General features: G+C 41.0%; 1 protein-coding gene across 5 annotated transcripts in view; it reads left to right on the top strand.

The window, feature by feature from the left end:
* Nucleotides 1-25,713, top strand: part of MYO1D (myosin ID) — a 350,471-nt gene that overhangs the window by 168,967 nt on the left and 155,791 nt on the right. For all 5 annotated transcript variants that reach the window (XM_019927106.3, XM_019927108.3, XM_019927107.3 and 2 more), the window contains exon 17: nt 22,383-22,606. In XM_019927106.3, coding sequence (XP_019782665.1) covers nt 22,383-22,606 — 224 coding nt within the window. The remainder of the gene's footprint in view (nt 1-22,382; nt 22,607-25,713) is intronic.

The raw sequence follows: 25,713 nt of genomic DNA, 5'->3' as shown, positions 1-25,713 counted from the left end.
TTTTTGGTTGTGGCTTACAATATTCTGTTTCCATACTATACAAAGTCTCTGCAGCTTGAGAGAAGGGGTGCAGAGACAGGAGCGTATTTGGAGAACCTAATAGTTTAGGGCGTAGTTCAAAGTACCTCTGAGACATTCGAGTCAAGATGACCAGCATATTGGATGTATGAGTCAGGGAAGCAGAGGAAGTAACAGATCTCAAGAAGGAATGATCAGCAGTGTCAAACATAGGGTCATCCAGCAAAATAAAGGACTGAAAGTGCCCACTTAATCTGGCAGTTGGGGGGTCACTGGTTTATTAATAACCAGCATGTTAAAGATGATCAGGGTGAAAGGCAGAGTACAGGAAGAGAAGAAAAACACACCAAGTACTAGAATCCTCCAGGAAGAAAGTATGTTGAACATTTATTGGTAAATCATGGTAATATGGTAATGAACATAGGTATGGAAAGTATGTATGTTCTTAATGAAGAAATCAAGGAGTATTTATCATCTACAAGACATTTAATAAACGACTATTGAATGTTGAAGCCTTACTCCTACATATATTACTAAGCAATGCTAATAAAATAACATTATTCAGTACAAGTCATTGATTTTTATTGTGAAGAAAATTTCTGTTGATTTATAATGTAAGCCAATAACTGAAGCCATTTAGTATTTACATATTGACAAATGCAAAGCCCCTTTAGAGCAATAAAAATGCTTCAGCAAAAATTTAACATTAGAACGACAGAGCATCCTTTCTTCTCTCTCTCTCTCTCTCTTTCTTTCTCTTTATTTTTCCCTATCCCCCTCCCCACCCTTTTCCTCCTCCCACCCAACTGAGGAATAAAAAAGATAAAAGCATATTTGGAAAATAATGATGACATGTCAAAAATAATTTGTTTCTTATTTATCTCCTCTCAGATACTGCCAATGAGAAGCCACTGCCACCCCTTCCCCAGCCTGTTCCCCTGTAGGTTGGAAGCAGATGATTTGCTCTCCTGAAAGAGCAGCACATCCGTTGCCCGGGTGATATCTCATTACTAAGGCAACCAATTTGGTGCATCAGTGTGAATCCCAATTTTAAAATGTAATTATGCCAAGATATGTACATATGCTTGAGATTTGCTTAAAAGAAATCTGTTCTCCTTTGGAAGGAAAACATTTCCTATGTTAGTTGAAAGAAAGGGGGAAATACTTCTTTTATTCTTTGCTAGTTATAAATACACCTTTCAACTGATCTCCCACCATGCTTAGTGAAAGAGCTTGCACTGGTTCTCTCTCACCACTTTTTTTTTAACTGGAGATCTTCCCTTTCCAAGACACTTCTCTCTTGAGACCTGTCACTCATAACCCAGCAGCTGTTGTCACCATGACAACATTTTCTGGCCCCTATAGGTGGCGGAAGGAAAAAAAAAAAAGAGTGGCTCCATTTTCATTGCACTTTTCTTTTTAATTGCTGGGAACTCAAGAGATTGACTCTTTGTAAGGAATTAGTTAGTGAAGGGGAAGTGATTCAATGAATAGGTGTTTACGTTAAATTATAAAACTTGTGAACGATTCAGTGAGGATTGCCATCCCAGACTCAAATGAAAGATCTTATTGATAGGAGGTGTACACCAAAAGCTTGGCTGGAGGAAGACGGCCAAGACAAACAAAATACCATCGAGTCACTGCTGAGCAATTAATTTTTCTTCCTCCTCGACAAAAATTATTGTTTAAAAATTAAAAGCATATTTGGGTGCAGGGAATATTTAATTACCAATCTTATTAAATAATGAAACCATGCAACTCATTAAGTTTCCCATTTGCTGAAGCTTCCAGGAAGCTCAGGGTTCAGGTTTGTACTCAGATCCAGGAACCATTCTTAGCTGGGGTTTCAAGTGTGACTGTCACCCTTCCTACTGAGACCCCCACCCGTTGCCTACCTGTCCTTCTTTTATCCTCAGTTGGGTGACTATGTTGTCTATGTAACTTTTTTTAAATTTATTTATTTTATTTATTTTTGGCCACGTTGGGTCTTCATTGCTGCGCGCAGGTTTTCTCTAGTTGCAGCGAGCGGGAGCTACTCTTCGTTGCGGTGCGCAGGCTTCTCATTGCAGTGGCTTCTCTTGTTATGGAGCACGGGCTCTAGGCGCATGGGCTTCAGTAGTTGTAGCACACGGGCTCAGTAGTTGTGGCTCACGGGCTCTAGAGCGCAGGCTCAGTAGTTGTGGCGCACGGGCTTAGTTGCTCCGCGATGTGTGGGATCCTCCCGGACCAGGGCTCGAACCCATGTCCCCTGCATCAGCAGGCGGATTCTTAACCACTGTGCCACCAGAGAAGCCCCCTTGTCTCTGTACCTTTTATGTAAGTTTCCTCCGATCTTTTGGAAGTAATTGGGTGACACATATTAAAGGCAACGGTGAAAATATCATAATGGGTATTCACTACCTAGTGGCAGTGCTGATATTTCACGTAAAATATCACCCCCCAAAAAAGATGATTTTCAAAACTGCCTTTTTAAAAAGGCCTTTCTGAAGTACATAATTTTGCCACATATTTCATTAAGCCAAGACACTTGATGGGTGACAAAATATATCCTCATATCCTATTAGGTATATAAAAGAATATATGTGGTTTAAGTGTAAGGGCTATGGTGTTGAGGTTTACTTTAGTCTTTTTCTTGCTATAGCACTAAGAAATCTAAGTGTGTCAGAAATTGCTTATATCTTTGTCATAGCACATTTAAACACATTCTGCTTGGACTATTAAGTTTTGCTAACCAAAAAAAAAAAGTTTATGAAATATTCAACATGTTCTGGGAAATGTATCATTATTTATTGCATATATTTAGAGCATTCGGTTTCTCTTTATGGGGAGACGTATAGTGGCTTTAAACTCGATCTTTTTCATTTCAGCACATGCACAGTATAAATACCTCTAACGTACAAAAGGCCCTTCCAAAGAAATGAAATAAATACCTCACTAGAAAACTGAGGAAAACGATAGACAATCAGTCCACCAAAAAAAAAAGAAAAATGGCCAGCAACTATATTTTCACCTATCAGATACTCAGCGTTTGTTTTTTTTTCTTTTAATCCTACACAGTGTTGTTGATGATACATTTACTACTGGCATGAGAGTAAATTGATGAGAACTTTCTGGACAGTAGTTTAACAATGTGTTTCCAAAAAATCTAAAAGTTGGGTTTGCCTCTAATCTAGCAATTATGCTTGTAGAAATTTATACTAAGAAAATTCATGTAAAAATCCAGTTGTAAGAATTTTCTCTTCAGTATTTCTCATGAAAGTGGAAAATAATGGAGAAGAATGTTAAGAAGTGAGTCATATAAGTTGTGGTCTATCCCTACAATAGAAAACTAGGCAGCCATTAGCAGTGACAATATAAAGAAATTTAATAACATCAAGTGCTCATGATAAATGTTAAGTGAGAATATGTGTTACAAAACAGGATGTTCAGTATGATTCCTTTTTAACCACATTGTTAATTCTAGACATACCTACACCTGCATGAGTGTGCATGCGTGTGTGCATGTGTGCACGCACACACACACTCATTATATAGACTGAGGAGGAGTCATTCCTTTGGGGGGGGTTATTTATAACTAAAGAAAATTTAGGGCTATTTATATTCAGTATTTTTTGTCAGACAGTCTTACTGTTGCCAAACATAACTCTGCATTCAAATTCAGTACTGCAAGGAGGATCTGTATTTTTTTATTGAAGTATAATTGATTTACAGTGTTGTATTAGTTTCTGCTGTACAGCAAAGTGATTCAGTTAAATATATATATATGTATATATATACATATATGCTTTTTCATATTCTTTTCCATTATGGTTTATCACAGCATATTGAATATAGTTCCCTGTGCTATACAGTACAACCTTGTTGATTATCTACTCTATATATAATAGTTTGTATCTGCTAACCCCGAACTCCCAATCTATCCCTGCCCTACTCCCCTCCCCCTTGGCAACACAGGTCTGTCCTCTATGTCTGCAAGTCTGTTTCTGTTTTGTAGATAAGTTCAGTTGTGTCATATTTTAGATTCCACATATAAGTGATATCATATGGTATTTGTCTTTCTCTTTCTGACTTACTTCGCTTAGTATGATAATCTCTAGATCCATCCATGTTGCTGCAGATGGCATTATTTCCTTCTTTTTCATGGTTGTGTAGTATTCCATTGTATATATGTACCACATCTTCTTTACCCAGAGACTATATTTTTAAGAAAATTTAATTTCAAAATAAGATGTTTACTAGCCAGTTGTCCTGAGTTGGTCTTATTGTATTTGTGTAGATACAAACACCCAAAGAAATCAAGCACTCATAGAAAATATGTCAGTGACAGATATCCTCGGGGAAGTAAAAATACAATCAAGCACTCGTGATTTATGTTTTTTGGGGTTTTTTTTTGTGGTATGTGGGCCTCTCACTGTTGTGGCCTCTCCCGTTGTGGAGCACGGGTTCCGGACGCGCAGGCTCAGCGGCCATGGCTCACGGGCCCAGCCGCTCTGGGGCATGTGGGATCTTCCCGGACTGGGGCACGAACCCGTGTCCCCTGCTTCGGCAGGCGGACTCTCAACCACTGCGCCACCAGGGAAGCCCAAGCACTCGTGATTTAAATGCAGGTTACAGACCAAGTACTTTATTCACAAGTGTACTGTACTTTGAATGGATTATAGGGCTTCCCTGGTGGCGCAGTGGTTAAGAATCCGCCTGCCAATGCAGGGGACATGGGTTTGAGCCCTAGTCTGGGAAGATCCCACATGCTGTGGAGCAACTAAGCCCGTGCACCACAACTACTGAGCCTGAGCTCTAGAGCCCGCGAGCCACACCTACTGAGCCTGTGTGCCCTAGAGCCCATGCTCTGCAACAAGAGAAGCCACCACAATGAGAAGCCCGCGCACCGCAACGAAGAGTAGCCCCCGCTTGCTGCAACTAGAGAGAAAGCCCGCGCGCAGCAACAAAGACCCAATGCAGCCAAAGATAAATAAATAAATAAATTTATTTTTAAAATGGATTGTAAATAGGAACAACATAGAGCTGTAATCACATTATTTCCATCTAAAATTTTAATTGTTTTTATTATAAAGTAATACGTATTCATTGTGAAATTTCAAAATATATTTAAAGAAGGAAATCACATCATCCATCATCTCACCACCAGAAAGGTAACTACTATTAGTGCTTTGGAAGGTGTCATAACAGTCTCTGTCCTACTCTCTCTTACACACACAGTTTTCTAAATTGAAGTCATGCTGTGTACACTGTAAAGGGCTGTTCCAGATGAAAATCAGCAGAACCACGGTGATGGTTGTGGTATGGGGCCCCTGGACCACTTCTGTGTGATCTTCCAAGCTTCTCTCCTTGACTCACATCTGCAAAGCATCACCATCTGAGTTTTAATGATGTTCCTCTGTTCAGAAGCCCTTCAATCACCTACAAAATTCAGACCAGGCTCTGCCAGCATCTTTCCCTGTGCCACCATGCAGCATCATCGTGTTTTTCCCTGCACTCCCACATACATCTGTCCCACCTGTGCGCTTTACACATACCATTTGCCTTTGCCTTTTGTATCTTCAAATTAGACTCCACCCCCTCACTCAAGCCCCCCTGGCCAGACTAGTCTAAATAAAGTCATCTTTACTTCCTTCACCAGCACCCATTTGTCGATTTTATGTGGCTCTCTGAGGCAGTAACTTCAACAGGAGGTGGGAGCTGTGGGCCTGCTGTTAGTTTGGAGTTTGTGTAAGGTTTTAGGTCATCACTTCCTTTATCTGTAAAACGATAGATAGGCTTGGATATGGGCACATCTGTTACAATCAAGTATGAGGTGTATTATGAGTAACTTGGTATTAATAATAAGTTAGCAAAGGTAATGAATTAATTTATAAATAGGAGCTGATGTGAGTTTATTTCTATAAAATTTATATTTGCTTTCTTGAGTGGACAAGAAAGGCCCATTTCAGGGATGGTACAACCCCCGAGGGTTGTTGCACGTGTGTTGCACGTGTGTTGCACGTGTGTTGCACGTGTGAATGTCCTTCCTAAGGTGTGCCGTGGAAGAGTCAGGGCAGAGAACCTCCCAGCTGATGGTTTATAAGAGGTCTTCAGCTCAAAGATTCCCGCCGAATTCTAAGATTTCTGTAGGCTGCAGATCATCTATTAATTTTGCACATTTGTCTTCTCTCCTCAACCAGATTATAAATTGTTGAGGGAAGCAGTGTCCTTATGCTTGTTTGTACTCCACCCAGGGGCCCCAGCATGACGCCCTGTGCACAGTGCCTCACGTGGTATTTTGACAATAATATAGTATCATGACTCAATACTAGGTGCTCTGGGATTATAGAGGTTCCTGTTAGCTATGTTATGTTTATTAATATTTAAGAGCTAGTCATATGCATTTAAATGAGGTACCTTCATCATACCAAGCAAATGGAGTAATTAGTAGGCATAAGAGTTATTCCTAACTGGGAAAGAAGCCTTTAAGTTTTAACTCTGCTGCCAGAGCTGAAGAATCGCTGATTTCTGTGTAATTTCTAGTCTCTACTGCTGCCTAACCAGCAGGTGGTTCTTGGCTTCAGTCAACCACAAGGCACTTGGGTTCCAATCCCAGCTCCAACACTTACAAGATGAAACTTTGGAACCTCTCTGTTCTTCAGTTTCCTCATCTGTAAAAGGGAAGTAAGAGTACCCACCTTATAGTATGGTTGTGAATATTAAATGACTTAATATATTCATCATACTTTGATCAGTGCCTAGCATATGGCAGGTACTATATGTTTGCTATTCTTATGACCATTGATATTATTAATATTAATATTATTATTATTGGTTTGGGTATATATCAGTTGACCATTGGCATAATTATGCCACAAACCACCTGTATTGGTTTCCTATGACTACTGTAAAAATTATCACAAACTCGGTGGCTTGAAACAACAGCAATTTATCCTCTCACAGTTCTGGAGCCCAGAAGTCTGAAATCAGTTTCACTGGGCCAGAATCAAGGTGACATCAAGGCCACACTTCCTCTAGTGGTTGTAGGGGATAATCTAGTCCTGGCTTCTTCCAGCTTCTGGTAGCTGCCGGAATTCCATGGTTTGTGGCTCCAGTCTCTGCTTCCATAGTCATATGTCATCCCCTCGTCTGTCTTCAGATCTCCTACCACCTCCCTCTTATATAGATACATGGGATTGCATTTAGGGTGCAAACAGATAATCCAGGATAATCTCCCCATCTCAAGATCCTTAACCTAATCACATCTGCAAAGTCCTTTTTCTGTCACGTGAAATAACATTTACCGGTTCCAAGGATTAAGAGGTAGAAATCTTTTTGTGGGCGGCGGTGGGGGGGGGGGATTGTTCAACCCACCACATCTCTGAAACGCAGTGGCTGTAACAGAATTTACTTCCTCCTCATGCATCCGAGGTTTGGCCATTTTGGGCTGAGTCCATCCCAGGCGGTGGGTTGAGTACAGATTGGCTCCACGTGTGGCTTCTTTTTTTCTGGTGTCAATGAATCCCAGGGGCATGTTCTTCTCATGGTAACAGCAAAAGCCTAAGAGGGCAAGGCTGACCACACAAGCACATTTCAAGCTGTTCAGGTCACATGTATATATATCTCGTTGACCAAAGCGGGTCACATCAATGGGGTGACCCATGTAGGTCAAGAGTAAAGGAATGAATATTTGCTATCATAACAACTTAGCGTGGGGTTTTCTGTAGATGACAACTAACTTAAAGCTACATTAACAATATATGTATTTGGAAGAGGAAGAAAATCCAGGATTCAAAGCAAAGTTATTTAGTAATAAGACAGTTTGCTATAGTTGTTATTTGAAGGTTAAGTCAAGACGCTACGTGTTTTGTAGTCTTAGCCTGGCCAGATACAGCCCTGAATGTGATGATCACAGGAAACTTGTTGCATGATGTTTGATTTAGAGGATAAACCTCCACCGATGTGGAATGAGCTACCTAGCTCCTTTTGCCGTAATGTAGTGACTCAGTGAACTCCTTGGAGATGTGAAAAAGAAGCAAGAGTTTTCTGCCCCTCTGGCAGAACAGAATCTGTGCTGGGTAGCCTCGCAAGAAGAGAAGGGAACTAGAGAATACCTGTCAGCTGCTGAGTTAAAGCCAAAGTGACATTAATTACGGTATCTTCTCAGTCATCCTTGACCTATGAGCCTGAATAGCTAGTTCATCTAAGTGATCTAACCAAGAGCTGGTTCCTTATACTTTCATTGGAACCTGATTTTTGGTAATTTGAGAACTAGTATACAATATTTGTATATTTCAATTGGATAGAATTTCCCAGTCTAGGGTTTTTTTTCCCCCCCTCTTCCCTCTCATTCCAGTAATGGAGGAATTAGATTATTCTCACAGGCCCAGTGAAAGAAAGGAATAATACACAGCAGAGTCTATGAGCTCTTTCTCAGTCTCTTTGGCTCCAGGACAGAATAAGGATGTACCAGGTCACATTTTCCTCAGTCACTTGATAAAAAGCAGTGACACTAAGGTGTTGACTTGTGTCAAGGAAAAAAAAAAAAAAGGAAGAAAGTAAAAAGGCAAAGGGGGAATTTTTCCTGAAAAATCCTGTAACTGGGCTGAATAGGGAATTAGGAACTTAATTTAGAGTATCCGTATTTAAGATGAAGATTTTTACGTTTTTAGTGAAAGAAATTCTTTTAACGTAAACGAAACATTCACTGAAAACCAGACTTTTCACGCCTCATGTTCCTCACTGGCAAACTGGCAACAGTCTGCCAAGCAGATGCTCATTCATGCTAGACTGCTCTAGAACCATCAAGGGTCACCACTGATTTTGAAATTCCCTTAAGACTTGAGAACTGCATGGCAGCTGCCGTGTGTTACTTCCTTGAATGTTTCATCATGTGCTTGGCTGGCTGCCCTGTTGTGTAACAGGATGAGTTGTCTGTTTCTCTTCAGTGAGCTCTTAAACCCTAAGGTTACTTGGTTGTAAAACATTCCCTGGGGCCTTTTTCACAGATAAGTAAGTCTTCTTTTAAACTTGTAACAAAAGATCTTTAGTATATTCAAGCCAATAAGTATCCATTCATTCAACAAATGTGTTTATTGCCAGGCACTCTTTGGAGACACCCAGATGAATATAATAGAAATAGTCCTTCTCCTCAGGCAGCATACGTTCTAATTGAGGAGTAAGATAAAAAACGTAGTCAACAAATAATTATAAATTATGTAACAGTTATGAAGGAAAGGAAGGCTTTAATTGGGGCAGTCATTCAGAGGACAAGGGAAATAGGCTGGTCAGGGAAGACCTCTCTGAGGAGGTGACATTCAAGTGAGACCGAAAAATTGAGAACGAGCTGACTCTAGGAAAAGTCCAGGGAGAGGAGATGCAAGCAGAGGGAACTACATAAGCAAAAAACTCTGCAGCAAGAGAGGGTGTGAACGTTTGGAAGGCATTTCCAGCAGTATCACTGCCATGTCTGTGCTTCTGTCACTTTTTTTTTTTTAATACTGGTGCACATGCCTTTCTTCAAGGCTCAGTGCAGCAGAATTTCTGTCTGAAGTTTTCAGCTAGAATTTGGGTTTAGGTTTTCTGGAAGGATACCTGGAGGGCAGCTAAGGAAGAGTTCCATGAAATATTGATCACAAGCCAGTTGAGATGAGTGAAAAAGACCAAAAAGAAGGGTAGAGTTTGACGGTCCTAAAATATTTCACAGACCGAAAGAGCTGTTTATTGGCAAGTCTAACGCTGATGTTCGTTGTAAAAGCGGTCCGATTATTCTCTAAATCCAAGATTGGTTGAGCTGACTTTGTATGAAAATGCTGATTTAATATAACTTATATATTAAATCTGTAGACTATACCCTTTCACTGTAGCTTACACCTTTTTCAGTCAAGTAATTTTATGTATGTGGGTGGGTGGGAGTGTGGCTATATATATATATATCCTGATTGTTGTATATTCCTGATTATTTCCCAGTGTTTTTTTTATACAGCTATTTCAGAGGAGACATCCTCATAGAGATTTCCAATGTTAACTCTTCTTAATGCCTGACCAGGTAGGATCTGACTTAGATTCATTCCACTCACATCTGTTCGATCCAAGGCGACCATTTCTCCTGTCATATTCATCAGCCGTAGCTGGTAACTCATTTGTATTTCAAAGAGTCCAGAGCTTTAGTGGGCATTTCACACACCTTTAATTATGGGTAATCTACTAGAGTAGACACGAGTTTCCTGCCATTCATGAAGTGATTGTGAATAAAGCCTCTCTCCTATTTGTGATCGAGACCACTCCTCCACATAGAGCTTAGTAACAAAACCAATTCTTTTTATAGGCACATATTTAAAGGTTTTTTCTAAGAGATGTGCAATTTGTCTATTTTTATTTATTATTTAAATTTTTTGGCCACACCCCGAGGCCTGTATGTTCCCCGACCAGGGATCAAACCCACGCCCCCTGCATTGAAAGGCAGAGTCTTAACCACTGAACGGCCAATGAAGTCCCTAGACACATATTTGATTTTTTTTTACATCTTTATTAGAGTATAATTGCTTTACCGTGGTGTGTTAGTTTCTGCTTTATAACAAAGTGAATCAGTTATACACATACATATGTTCCCATATCTCCTCCCTCTTGCGTCTCCCTCCCACCCTCCCTATCCCACCCCTCTAGGTAGTCACAGAGCAGCGAGCTGATCTCCCTGTGCTATGCAGCTGCTTGTTTCTCAAAAAATATCATTGTATCACAATGTGTTCAGTTGCAAGGAAGGGAGAAGGGGAGAAAGAGAGAGTAGGAGGGAAGGGGAAAGGAATAGAGGGGAGGGGAGGAGGGGAGAGCGTAAAAAGAAGACTCAATTCAGACGGGCACCGAGTGTAATGGGGATTTATTTCCTACATCAGGAAGCCTTCTCTTGGGTCATCTTCATTCTCAGTGTGGCTCCCCCTTGTGGTTGCCAGATGGCTGCCAACAGTTACAGAAGCCACGTTTCGTTATTCAAGGAAATCTCTTCTAGAAGTACTTGGACATTCTCTCCGAAGAGTGAGAAATTTTCTTTCTCAGAAACACCTAGAAAATGTCTTCTCATGTTTTATTAGCCACGACCAATAACCATGGCCAGCAGATGTTAAAAGGCAAAATGCTAAAGAGCCTTCGTAAATGTAATAAAAGTTTAGCTTATTTCATATATAAAAAGCCCTTACAAATCATTATGTAAAATTACAAATATGTGATGGACAAAAACAAGGAATGAAGAGAGAATTCACAACCGAAAAAATTCTAATAGCCAGTGAATTTTTTATATTCCTAATCGAAGCAGTTGAACCATAGCAACAATATGTTATCCTATATCAATCTCGTTAATTCTTTTTAACTCTTCGCGTGGTAGAGTTTGGAAATGAATACTTTAGTTTGTGGCATTTGGAAATATAAATGAGTCACAGCAGCAATTCTATTTCTAGAATTAGAATATGTACAATGTTACTCCTAAAATGATATTTTAAATTGCAGAAAACACCAGAAATACCGCACAGTAGGAGGTTGGTTAACTGAATTATATGCATGTATCTGGTTGAGTACTGTGAGGCCGTTCAGAATCACATTATAGGAGGACATTTGATCACATGGGAAAATGTGCTTGATGTATCAAATAAAAAGCATTACAAAGCACTTTATGATATTATGTGATCTCGGTTTTGTGTAAAATATGTATGTAACCATAAAAGAAAAATGAATACGTTGGACCGCACACAATTTTTTAAAAAGACAACTTCTGTATGGTAGTATACCATAAATAGTACCAAAAGATCATTGCCGTACTGGAAAAACTATTTAAAATGCTAATAACAAAAAGATGATTCCCTTAATTTATAAAGAGCTCATACAAATCAATCAAAGACAATCCAAAGAAAATGGATTTAAAAGCTAGAAATATGCAGTTTATAAAAAAGAATTTTAAATGACTGATAAAAATGTACACGTTATATTTATATTATATTTATATTAGTTGAAAAGTTAATTATATTCCTGTTGACATCCATTTTAACTCTGTTCTGACTTGATCGGTATCTAACTAAGAAACTTCAGTCTTCAAATATTATGTTATAAAACATTTCTTGGGAAAGAAGTAGACTAGGTAGTAGGATTTTTCAGATTTGTAAGTACAAGGTTGCATTTCCGGTAGGATTTTCAGTAATATAGTTATAGCTATGTGTACAAGTATAAAACCTCAACATCACTGAGAAAACCTAGCATTTTAGTTTAGATTTTGCTCTAAATAGTAGCATTTCTGTCTGTCTCACCACAGCATTTCTCCAGCATGAGCTACTTAATACTCTGATCATAATAGTGTGTTGCCTACTATTATGAGAAACCATGCACCCAACAGTGCAGTTGTATTCTTTTTTTTCTCTTTGGCATTGAGTTATGACCAGGAATGATCTTCATAGTTTTTTAATCATATTATGTTCAACTTGTGTAAATTTGAACTGTTGAAAAAGTATCTGTCCTTAATAAGTATACTTTCTCTTATCCTGCCATTCCGCCTTACATTAATTACAGTCTAAGACAGAAAAATAAAAAGGGGAAGCATATTTAATGTTTACCCAAGTAATCTAAGGGATTATTTCCTTCCCCCAACATTCTGAAATCCCCCCCTAGGAAACATCATCACCATCGGTGTGAACACTGGGAACCAGTAGCATATTTGGGGTACAGGGATACATTGAAGAGCGCTGGTCTCAACAAAACCCTCCTGGCACCATCACCCATTGCCTACAGCCAGAGCCAGGCTCCTAGCAAGAGCTGTGAATATGAATCACATTCGTTTGTAGAAGCAGGGTTTTTAGGTCTGAAAAATGACTTTCTCAAAGCCAAGTGTTTGCCAGCAAAAAATATATTAATGTATGACTTCAAGAAACTTATGTCAAATGTATTCCCTGCTTTTTTTTAATGTTGAATTATTAGTACGAGAAACATAAAGCAGCAACGTACAAATATATGTCAAGCATAAGTGCTTTAAAAACCTATTTTTAATGTATATCAAGTGTCTAGCATAAGGCCTAGTACCTAATAATGAAATAATGTTTTCTCTCCCTAGTCTGAGGAGTCATAACCGTAATCAGATGAAAATCAAAGATAGTGGTTGTCGATGCCATGCGCACTTTAGATCAGAAAGAACCTTTAACACTTCAAAATTTTCGTTCATTTTCAGTAGCTGTTAAGATAGAATATGCATATGTGCTCTTATAAATCATCTAGTGTAACATCCTTGCTTTACAGCCGAAGCACCTGAAGCCTGCAAAGTAGTCTGTAGGGAATGCTGGCCTCTCCAGGGAAAGATTCTTTCCACTCCACCCCAACTCCCTGCCACTCAGGGAGCTGTCCCTCTCGCAGTGCTGGACTTCCTTGAAAGAGCCTCACTGTGACAGGAATTCAAGCTTCTTTACGTGGAGGTTTCCATTGTTGTGGCCTTTGACCAGATCTCACGTTTTAGGGGATCAGTTGTAGTTGTTTCCCAGTTATCTCATAGGCATGTTTGGTTTTTCCTAGAATATCATAGGTGTCCCCTGTTTCCCTCTATATCCCCGATAGAAACCAAACGTACAGTGGGAATTTGGGAAATTCTTATGGAACGAACAAATGCTCAGTAATGCTTATGCCACCATGGCATGTTTTGGGATGGCATATACTGATCCCCTTCATCTGTGTACAAAGGGTTCTGTAGTTAAATTTTGTTTTTAAATTTTAAAAATTTAAATGTTTTTTAAATTTTGTTGAACAAAGTTAAAATAGGTTTACTTACATAGAACTTCTTAGAGCTTTTAATATGCTAATGTACATTATGAATCTCCAAAAAGGACTTGCAGTATGCAGCCTTCCTGAACTTACTGAAAATGGAACCCTTTTTTCAAGGAGCATTTCAAAGGCCCTGTGTTCCAGAATTCACTTTTGAAACTCTATAGAAAAGAATGTTAGGATGCACCTCTGGCTGGTCCTTTCAAATACCAGTTATTATCTGAGTTTTTGAGAGATTTAGGGAACCATTCAAAATTGAGATCATTTGCAAGCGTCTGAAACAAAGGTTACTGGGTTTTTGGTGTTTTTTTTTTTTAAGGAATTCTGCATGTTCTAGATGCTAGATATAAAGGAAGAAAAGTCAGAACATTTGTTACATAAGATAAAAGCCCAACCTGTCCCCTGACTGGTTGATGAGCCACCTCCGTCTTGGATGACAGTGGATCTGGGGGTGGACAAGGCAGCAGGTGTCTTCACACAAACTTAAAACATCCCCAGATGCCTCGTTGGATCTACTGAAATGTCCAAACACTTGGCCCAAACCCTGAGGTTCTGTGTCCAAAAGCAGTTCTGAAATAGCCTTGACCTGAGCGATTTTTGAAGATGAATTATCAACTTTGTACCTCTTAAGAAAAAAAAATGTTTTAACCAAACAGAGGAAAGCAACCACTTCAGTAGACCCCCACAGGCAGTTTACTTTTGAACGAGATTGAATCCTGAAAGGCCCATCAGAATTACTTAACCTGTTTGCTGGATTAATTTTGTTTTCATTTATCTTCAGAATAATTGCAATTTGATTTTTGACAGAGTTAATGTTGAGCTAGTCTTCTGACAATAATTGACTAAGAGGTTCAATTGCTTCTTAAAGTTACAGTTACAAGGAGGTTGTCAGACTATAGCATCATCATATTAGGCAACGATTGTATGCACTAAAGAATTTCTAGGCTAATGGATCTGGAGAAGGCCATATAGAAAATGTATGAGTCCCAAATGAAGGTTCACAAGTCAGCTAACTTGGCAAGTTAGTCTACCAGACCAAGGTAAAGCTCAGGGGTGATCATTTCTAAATTACACCTCACACGCACATAGTTAAGTTCATCAGGATAATTTATAACGATCAGGCTCACACATGCTCTTTTTTTTTTTTTTTGGAAGGGGGTGTCTCTTTATTTGAAGGTTTTACATCTGTTTATTGACTGAAGATCTGGTTATTTCATTTCTTTTTTTAATTTTTATTTTATACTGGAGTATAGTTGATTTACAATGTTGTGTTAGCTTCAGGTGTACAGGAAGGTGATTCAGTTATACATATACATGTATCTATTCTTTTTCACATTCTTTTCCCTTATAGGTTATTACAGAATATTGAGTAGAGTTCCCTGTGCTATACAGTAGGTCCTTGTTGGTTATCTGTCTTATATGTAGTAGTGTGTATATGTGAATCTCAAACTCCTAATTTATCCCTCCCCTCCACCTTTCCCCTTTGGTAACCATAAGTTTGTTTTCTAAGTCTGTGAGTCTGTTTCTGTTTTGTATATAAGTTCATTTATATCATTTTTTTAGATTCCACATATAAGTGATATCATGATATTTGTCTTTCTCTGTCTGCCGTACTTCACTTAGTATATTTCATTATTTCTTAATTTCTCCCCTAGGTCATCTGAAATGCTATTAATTTATCTGTAAAACCAAGGGATTTTGTGTCAAAATTTATGCTAAGAACTTACAAATTATATTTACTGGGTCTTAGTTTCTTCTTGGTACATATTAACCTGCTGTTCTGGTAAAAACATGGGCACTGCACTAGCATTTTAAAAATAGCACATCAGGTCTTTATTCATTTTGTCCCTCATAGAGATATTTGGGTTGAAGAGGAATAACTCAGAAAATTTTTTCTGTCTTTGAATCTTCCTTTAAAATAACTCCTTCGTTAATCAATCATGAAATATTCCAAAATGGATGTCGTATTCTAAATATGATGGGGTATATGGATACCAAAGATAGATTTTGTGTCTTTTACAATTTGCTCAGAGTTCAACCTGGTACCTAAGTAAATTCTCCTCCACCACAACTCTTTAGCAACCATATACTGTCAGAACTCAGCCAGAATTACTGTATGGAGGACTTAAGACTAGAAATAGAAGAAAGATGCTTCTCCCAAAAGTTCTCCCTAGGCATGGAGGGCCTGGGAAGCTTGGAAGCTGGAATTTTGAAGGATTTCAGTTGTAGAAACTAAGAGAATATCCAATTCAGGGCAACAGGGAGCTGTTTGAGAACAGGCAGAAAAGACCCAACACCCGTAATGACTAAAAAACAAAAACATGGAGAACAAGAGAAAAACAGAAAGCTGACCTGTGTTTGTTTCTGAAGCTAAACTGAAGATATGTAATTGACCTGCTTCTTAACAGAGTGTTACCTAGGATCCTACATCTTTTGCAAAGTGTATCTTGTACTTTAATGACTGACAGATGTTGCTTTGAAATGCCTGACCACCAAGGAAGAGGAAAACATGGTCAAATTAAGATGGCATTATAAAACATCTGGTTAGACATGACAGACTGGGCTTATATCTACTCATCTCAAAACCCCTCAATCAGCAGTAAAGGATGAAAATTGGAGAAACCCACAAGGACAAATAGAACCATAATGGAAACAACAGCAGAAAAGAGGCATCAACATAATTTTGGAAGTAAGTGAACGTGTGGTTAGCCCCCCAGGCTGGTGGAGAAAGCTGAAATCTAAGTGCCTGCAGACAAGCAAGCCAGGTCACCCAACCATTGGGCTGTAGGAAGATTCAAGATGGGAAGGACCAGGTACCTCTTTAGCTAGGGGTGACGGGTGGAGCTGGAGGAGTAGAAGGGTTGAAACTCTGTATAAAGAGCAATTATAACGACTTCCCTGGTGGCCCAGTGGTTAAGGATCCACATGCCAATGCAGGGGACACAGGTTCGATCCCTGGTCTGGGACGATCCCACGTGCCACGGAGCAACTAAGCCCACGCGCCACAACTACTGAAGCCCACGCTCCTAAAGCCCGTGCTCCACAACAAGAGAAGCCACTGCAATGAGAAGCCCGCCCACTGCAACGAAGACCCAACACAGCAAAAAATAAATAAATTAATTAATTATTTTAAAAAGAGAGCAATTGTACACCCAACTCTCCTAACCTCACAAAGTTGGAGGAGCTCCCTCAGTCTCATTCTGATAGAAGACAAGAAGTTTACTCTGAAGAAATTGAACCAAAGAAGCTCTGGGCCTGGGGACACCATGCACCAGTGGAGGAGAGGGGTCAGGCACCATGTTGAAATCAAGTAAATTAACTGAAAGTCGAAATACGAAAGAGATCCTCCAGCCCCCTTCACTCAGAATTCTGGCAGCAATGAGAGAACAGTTTAAGGTACGGACATTACTGGGGTCCCCCACAGATGGCTGGTCCCCACCTAATCACCCTGTAGTGGAGTCCGCCACCCACAAAGCACACATACAGAGCTTCCAAGTGGCTTTTCACTTTTCAGTGAATGGACAGCCAAGGATCCCCAGACATTCAAGCAAGGCCTCTAGCTCAAAAGACCAAGACGAAGACAAGCGGGAGAAGAGGGGATTTATAGGTAACAGATGCAATGTAGGGAGCAGCATAAAAAGTAAAACCATAATTCATCTGCTTGAGAGGAAGGATGCTTTTGTAAAACAAGAGCAACATGCTTTTTTTTTTTTTTTTTTTTGCGGTACGCAGGCCGCTCACTGCTGTGGCCTCTCCCGTTGCGGAGCACAGGCTCCAGACGCGCAGGCTCAGCGGCCATGGCTCACGGGCCCAGCCGCTCCACGGCACGTGGGATCTTCCCGGACCGGGCCACGAACCCATGTCCCCTGCATCGGCAGGCGGACTCTCAACCACTGCGCCACCAGGGAAGGCCAACATGCTTTTAAAAGGGATATTTGGAGAATGAGGATGAGTTCTTGGAAGTGGAAAGCGTGACAGCAAAAATGAAAGATTCAATATCAGGCTTGCAAGATGAAGTTGAAAACATTCAGTCACTCAACAAATACTATTTTTTTTAAACATCTTTATTGGAATATAATTGCTTTACAATGCTGTGTTAGTTTCTGCTGTATAACAAAGTGAATCAGCTATACGTATACATATATCCCCATATCCCCTCCCTCTTGCGTCTCCCTCCCACCCTCCCTATCCCACCCCTCTAGGTGGTCACAAAACACCGAGCTGATCTCCCTGTGCTATGCGGCTGCTTCCCACTAGCTATCTATTTTACATTTGGTAGTGTATATATGTCCATGCCACTCTCTCACTTCGTCCCAGCTTACCCTTCCCCTCCCCATGTCCTCAAGGCCATTCTCTACATCTGTGTCTTTATTCCTGTCCTGCCCCTAGGTTCTTCAGAACCTTTTTTTTTTTTTTTTTTTTTTTAGATTCCTGACTTACTTCACTCTGTATGACAGTCTCTACATCCATCCACCTCATTACAAATAACTCAATTTCGTTTCTTTTTATGGCTGAGTAATATTCCATTGTATATATGTGCCACATCTTCTTTATCCATTCATCTGTTGATGGACACTTAGGTTGCTTCCATGTCCTGGCTATTGTGAATAGAGCCACAATGAACATTGTGGTACATGACTCTTTTTGAATTACGGTTTTCTCAGGGTATATGCCGTACGACCCAACAAATACTATTGAGTGGCTACTATGTCCTTGGCACTGTTCCAGGCAGTGGAGATTCATCAGTGAGCAAAAGAAGCAAAGATCCCTGACCTAGTAGAGCTTAAATTCCAGTAGAGGGAGAGCATAAACAATAGTCATATGTAAATTACAGGTGTTGTAGAGTGTTAAGTGCTGGAGGCAAGAGCAGAAAATAGAGCATGGTACAGAGAGTGGAGAGTACCAGGAGGGGAGGGTGGACAAGGGGAATTTTTTACATAGATGGTCAGGGCCGGGCTCATTGGGAAGGTGACAGCTGAGCATGGACTTAGAGAGTGAGGAAGATAGCCATGTGATATGATATCTGGAGGAAGATCCTTCCAGGCGTAAGGAAAGGCCCTGAGACAGGAGGCCTGTGCAGGGTAGAGCAGGGCCCAGTGTGGCTGGAGTGAGCCAGGGAGAGGACAGTGGAAGGAGCTGGGCAGTGACGGTACCAGCTCATGTGGCCCTTGTGGGCCAGGGGAGGGGCTTTGGCTTTCGCTCTGGGGGAGCTGGAGCACCGCAGCAGTGTTTTAAGCAGAGAAGTGACACGATCTGACTTTGGTCTTAAAAGGATCACTCGGGGGACTTCCCTCGTGGCGCAGTGGTTAAGAGTCCGCCTGCCCATGCAGGGGACATGGGTTCGAGCCCTGGTCCGGGAGGATCCCACATGCCACGGAGCAACTAAGCCCGTGCGCCACAACTACTGAGCCTGCTCTCTAGAGCCCACGAGCCACAACTACTGAGCCCGTGCACCACAACTACTGAAGCCCGTGCGCCTAGAGCCTGTGCCCCGCAACAAGAGAAGCCACTGCAATGAGAAGCCCACACTTGCTGCAACTAGAGAAAGCCCGTGTGCAGCAATGAACGCAGCCAAAATAATTAATTAATTTAAAAAGAAAAAAAGGATCACTCGGCTGCTGTGTTGAAAATTAACTGTAGGGGGTCAAGGTACTGAAGAGAGGAATTGTGTCTAAAATTCAGTAGCAGGGATGTGTGACCTGTGGCCCTAATGTTCTCCTTTTATACCTCAGTGTGTCCTCCAATTCACCCGCTCTGTTTGCCTCTATCCTTGGTTCCACCTAAGAAATGAGTTGCTTGCCCTCTCCGTCACCCTGATCCCTGCCTTGTACCTTCTGATAACTTCCTCTCCCAGATCCCATCAGATCTCCTTCAGGGTTCAGCCCCCACTCTCTTGCATCAGATCCTAAAGCACATAATGTCTGGTTGGTTCCACTTTTCATGTTCATATTGTTGAACGAGGGCCCCGCTGGCTCCCTGGTTTTTTGCTGAACCTCTCTAGGCATAATCAAATAAGCATTAAGCATTTGCTTATTGAATATAATATTTAGTTTTCCCCCTTTTTAGACACTCTGTCATCAGGCTAAGTCCTCTCTGGAGGTAAGCTTTGTATGACTTGAAAAACCCCCACAGTTTAAGCTCTTTAAACAAAGAGGGAAACGGGAAGATCTGTCTCATACCTTAAGTTCCAACCTTCAGACCCTTCACGAGACGATCAACCACAGCCTTTCTCCCACACAAAGGCCTGGGGAGCGTATCCGTTTATAAGGGAAAATACGTGAATCATTTTTTTGCATAGAAATCATTTGCCTCCGTAGTTTTTCACTGCTACTTCTTCTCTGATGTTAGAAAAATAAATAAAGCCGAAGGGACTTCTGATAAAGTTGATGATATAACTGCAGGCCCACAAAATTCCTTTCTCCCAAATAATATAGTTAATATAACAGATGTAATCATGTAAACCCTATTGACTTTAAATTTTTGATGTAATTATTGTTGGGATTATAAAGGAGAGGTAATAGTGATGGTAGGAGAGCTAAATCACCAATGTCTGTAATTTGGGTAGGGTCTCAAAGGATCCAGCAAGAAATAACAATGTATGTGTGTTTACTGCGTATATGTGTGTGTGTACATATAAACAGATTATATGTGTACTTAACTGCCACGAGAGGAAGCAGTTAAAATAGCTGGCATGAAATGACACTGTGAGATGGGGAGGTGGGCCTAGATGGGCAAGGGGAAGGGCTGCTGTCTTTTTTATAGCATTTCTGTGCTATCTGATTTTTCAGCTACACAAAACCTAAATAAACTAAGGACACAGATGAAATCTAAAAGGTTGTCCAAAACAAAAACACCTACCCCTTAAAAAGTACCTACTTAGACATTTTTTTTCAGATTATACTAGAGTCTAACCAAAAACATTTTAATAAAAAATCTTTACAAAACACTTTTTGAAAATTATAAGATTGATTTCCTGTATAGATGTGGCTCCAGGGGGGTCTTAATTGCCTTCCTCTTAAAAAAAAAAAAAAGCAACAAACAGTATGAAACTTTAAAAATGTGTTTTCTTTAAAAAACTGCGTCACGGATTTCTACCCTCTAATTGTACTCTTTTGGTTTTTCAAGATACTAAAGAAGGGACCTTTATTTTAGCACTTGGGTGGAGGCCTGACAAAGCTGTGTGCGTGATAGATTCGTCTACAAGAAGAGAGGCATCTTGACTAAAACAGGTTCCTGTGCTGATGCCACGTGCAGCAATGAGTGACTTTTCACTGCCTCTGTGTCTTTATATATTCTGTTTATACGTGAGCTCCAGGTTCATCAGAAGTTGCTCCTATGTCGCGTTTCCCTCACATGTCATGGTTTTTCTTGACCCGTTAGTTCCTCTTTGGGGTCCGTGGATGGCCTCCTCATATTTGTACAGCAGGCTGGGAAGGGAGGGCTTTGTAAGCACATGGTACCTGTTTAGGAGCCTTCGTGAAGACCAACCTAAAATGGCTGAATGAAAGAGGTATCACACCAGTTTTTCTGAGAGAAAGTGGTGGGCACAGATGGGGATCTAAGAAGAAATAAAAGAACCCCAAGCGATCCTGGAGAACCCATACTGTGGGCTTTGAACTGGAGGTTGAATATCTTGGTCCTGAGAGGCCAGAGACAGGGAGGGAAGTAGTACCCTCCACCTAAGAACTGAGACAGTCAGTTAAGTAGCAGCAGTGAGTATCACCTGGAGCGTGATGGCGATGTGTACGAGGAGTTTATCCAAGAAAACAATGAGGACGTTTGGGGTCTTGGGACTGTAGTAGCAGAACGGGAAAGAAAGGGGTTTATACTGGAAATACCGTGGAAGAAAGAATACGTTTGGTGGTAGAAAGCATATTTAGGGGAAGAGCCAATAATGAAGATCACACCAAATTTCTTTTTACTTGAGAGATTGAGAAGTATGGGGTCCTGAAAAAAATATAAGTATCTGTGAGTTCACCGTGTTTGGATAAAGCAGGCGCTGAGACGTTTACATAATGTCTGATTGATTTCTGATCACTGAAAAAATTTAACAGGTTCATATTAGTAACTTGTTTTTTACCTTTCTCCACGAATACATCTAAATTCTTGGGACTTCACCTGGGGAGGGGGGGCTGCACAGACTGTATAAATCAGTTCATACATCCAATGCGACATGACACTAGTGGCCAATGTGTATAATCTGTGCAAAGCTAGGTTTCATAAGAGAACTGTGGATGCTGATGGTTTTGCGTTCTGACTCATCTTGCTTCCTTTCAACATTCTTAAAATATTTATCCAAAGATAATGGTATTTTGGCTTTCTTCTTTACACGACCGTAAAGTTAGAACAGGGCTCTGCTTCAGACTCCGTGCACGCCTCCTTAGGAGGTAACGAACAGCTAGACACTGAATCAAAATGACGGACGTGACTCCTAGTGCCATCTGTTGGTGGCAGGCAGAACTGACATGCTCTGGCTGATTTTGTGACGCATACAAATTGCCAGGTTGAGCTTCTAAGTAAAGGAGCTTCTGTGATTTCAATGTGATCTGCTACTCAGCCAACCAGCAACATTTTCCTTTTTTTTCCCCTCTATTGCGAAGGTGTGGCGGGGCACCCTGGCCCGTATGCGGTACAAGAGGACCAAGGCGGCTCTGACAATTATCAGATACTACCGGCGCTACAAAGTGAAGTCGTACATCCACGAGGTGGCCAGACGCTTCCACGGCATCAAGACCATGCGGGACCACGGCAAGCACGTGAAGTGGCCAGCCCCGCCCAGAGTGCTTTGCCGTTTCGAGGCAGCCCTACAGGCTATTTTTAATAGGTAAGGACTTGGTATGTGCTGCATCCGTTTGTGGCAGTACACATACTATATAAATGTACAGATCTGAGACCGTGACATTAGCTCCACCATTTGCTACGTGACGTTGCTTTTACCTTGTGTCTCCACCTTCGTAGATTTCACTTTCAAAGGGAATCTGCCTACCTCTCCAAATAATAGAACGGTCCATTTATTTTTCTATTAGCAGTAGACAGCAGTATGCCACAAGGCCTGAATCAAGCCAAGTTTAAGATAAGCTAGTAGCATGATGTCTCTACTTTCTTTTACTAGCAAAAAGATAACTTTATTAAAATCACCACATATCACTCACGCTAGGATGTCTGTTCATCCTTTCAGAGCAGGGGTTCTCTATCCCGCACCTGACATTCACAAGGAGTTTATAAAACACACTGATGCCCAAGTCCCACCTCCAGAAAGCCCTGTTTAACGGTGCTGGGGAGCGGAGCCCAAGCGGAGGTCCTTTTTAAAGTTTTCCAGGTGATTTTAAAGTAAAAGGCAGAAAACACTGTTATAGAGCAAGCTATTTTTTTAAACAAATAAGTAAATAAGTTAATTAATGCCCATGCAACATTTGATACCTTTCCAGCTAATCTTCATTTTCTTAATAAACTGCCCTGCATCTGACTTTGTAGTTATTCATAGCTCCTTTCTCATCGTTTTTTGAGCTTGTTTGTTGACAGCGTGCACCAGATATGTTTAGCTATGTCTCAGGTACAGCCATCTAGTCGCATAAACTAGGCTGATGGTTCTCAAATGTGGTCGTTTGGCATTATGGTATTCCGCCCAGAACACCATGAACTAATTAACATATTGATGTCATTGATGTATTGAATGTAAATCAATGTATTGAATGGCAGATATCTAAAAGAAAGAAAACGCATGCAAGGAAAACTCTTTAATGCATATCTCATTTGCTTTTAAAAAAAATGATTGCTCATAAAAAGAAAAAAATAGAACAGGAGAGCATTATTGAAAGCAAAAGCACCCCAGCCCTCCATTCTCCCATGCAATACTGTAAATGTTAGCTGTAAATCTTGGCAGACTTTTTACTGCACAGATAAATCTTTTTTCATGAATTATGTCATCTGTCACCTGCATTTTTGACGTAATCTAAAAAGTGATTAAATGATACGCGAATATATGCTCATTTTTTTTGAAGCGACATAGGGACTTCCCCGGAGGTCCAGTGGTCAAGACTCTGTGCTCCCACTGCAGTGTCATGGGTTCGGTCCTGGTCGGGGAACTAAGATTCCACATGCTACGCGGTGCAGCCAAAAAAATTTTTTTAAAGTAAATAAAGTGACAGAATATAAAAATTTATAGGATATAAAGTTGAAATCCTCCACACCTCCTCTTGTCTCTCCCCATTTTATTTCCTTCCCCTAAGATAACCACTCATTAACAATTAGTTTGCATCCTTCTAAATCTTTGTCTACGCACTTACAAACACATACACACGCAAGAGAAGCACGATACAGTGGTTAAGAACACACACCCTGGAGCCTGGGTTCATATTCTAGCTCTGCCACTGACTAGCTGTGTAACCTTGGGCAAATGAGTTAACCTCTCTGTGCCTCAGTTTTCTTATCTGTAAAAGGGCCATAATCATAGCACCTGCTCATAGGGTTGTTGAAAGTATTATGAGTAGATATGTATAAAGCATTTCAGATAGTGCCTGACACATAATAAGTACTATGGAAATGTGTGCTTATACTGTGAGTGTGTATGCATTTGGGTTTTCTTCCCCTCTCTTTTTTCCACAAGGAGGACTCTATGTATGGTTATATGACTTTACTTAAAAATAAGTCTTGGAGACCTGTCCATCACAATAAATAAAGATCTATGTCATATCTTTAATGGCTGCAAAGAATTATTGATTTTGATGATGTTGCACTGTAGACTTGGAGGTTTTATGTATGGCCTAGAATTGATTATTTTTTGTAAAACTCAGTTTATTCATTCAGCAAGTATTTACTCAACACCTGCTGTGTCACAGACACTGACTTAGGTTCTAGGGATACAGTGACAAACAAGAAAGATGTGAAATACTGTCCCAGCCTTCTTAGGGCTTATAGTCAATGAGCATTTTGAACATAATACATCTGCTCTGTGTCTTGACTGTACACACACACACACACACACATTGAATGAATCTTGCCAGCTGTGTTAATCTAGTTCAAAGGCACACTTTTTCTGTAAAGGGCCAGATAGTAAATATCTTAGGCTTTGTGGGCCCCATATGGTCCTCGTCACATATTTTATTTTGTTCGGTTAAACACGTAAAAACTATTCTTAGCTCTATGGGCCGCGTTTGGCACAGGCTGTAGTTTACCAACCCCTGGTCTAGTCCCTGTATCACATTTCATTTATTCTTGCATTTTTGATCTGTGGAATCCTGAGAGAAGTGTGTTAAAGGATTTTGCTGTGATTGTGGGGTCTTGTTTTCTTCTGCCGCCTCCGTGTGTGTCTAATCGTGCTTCAGCTCGCTCCCACGCCTCCTAGTAATTCTTTTTCATCCTGGGAAGGCTGGGAGCCTTCCTCACGCCCAGCTTCTTCTTCACGTGGCCAAGGCTGCTCACTTTTCCGGCGGCAGCTGTTGTCGTCTACACGTGTTTAAAGATGGCAGGTTACCTGATCAGGATGAGGAAGCGTGTGCTACACCACCCCCAGGTTGGGTGGCTCGGGTCCGGGTTCCGTGGCACAGCTGTTTGCCATGGGTCTCTGGAGTCGGTCAGCTGTGGATCCTGTCCTGGGCCCCTGTGGGCAGCGAAGAGGGGACAGGCTGACCGGGCACAGGGCCCCCTTGGCTCTGTGGATCCTGGCCCCGGCTCTCCCTCTGACACCCCCTCCTGTTCCCCTCCCCCAGGCCCCTGCTCCAGCTGCCAGGACTCCTTGCTTGTCCTCTCACACACCAAACAAGCTCACACTTTAGAGCCTTTGCACGCACTGTTTTCTCTTCCTGGAACAAGTATCCATACAGCTGGCACCTCCACTTCCTGCTCACACATCCTTATCAGGGGTGCCTCCCAGACCACCCTCTGTGACCAACACCTGCCCCCTGGCCCTTCCCTCTGCTGCACTCCTGTCCC

Source organism: Tursiops truncatus, chromosome 20 (genome assembly GCF_011762595.2).
Source record: "Tursiops truncatus isolate mTurTru1 chromosome 20, mTurTru1.mat.Y, whole genome shotgun sequence".
Taxonomy (NCBI): domain Eukaryota; kingdom Metazoa; phylum Chordata; class Mammalia; order Artiodactyla; family Delphinidae; genus Tursiops; species Tursiops truncatus.
Note: the sequence above shows the minus strand (reverse complement) of the source record. Positions and strands in the feature narration are given on the sequence as shown.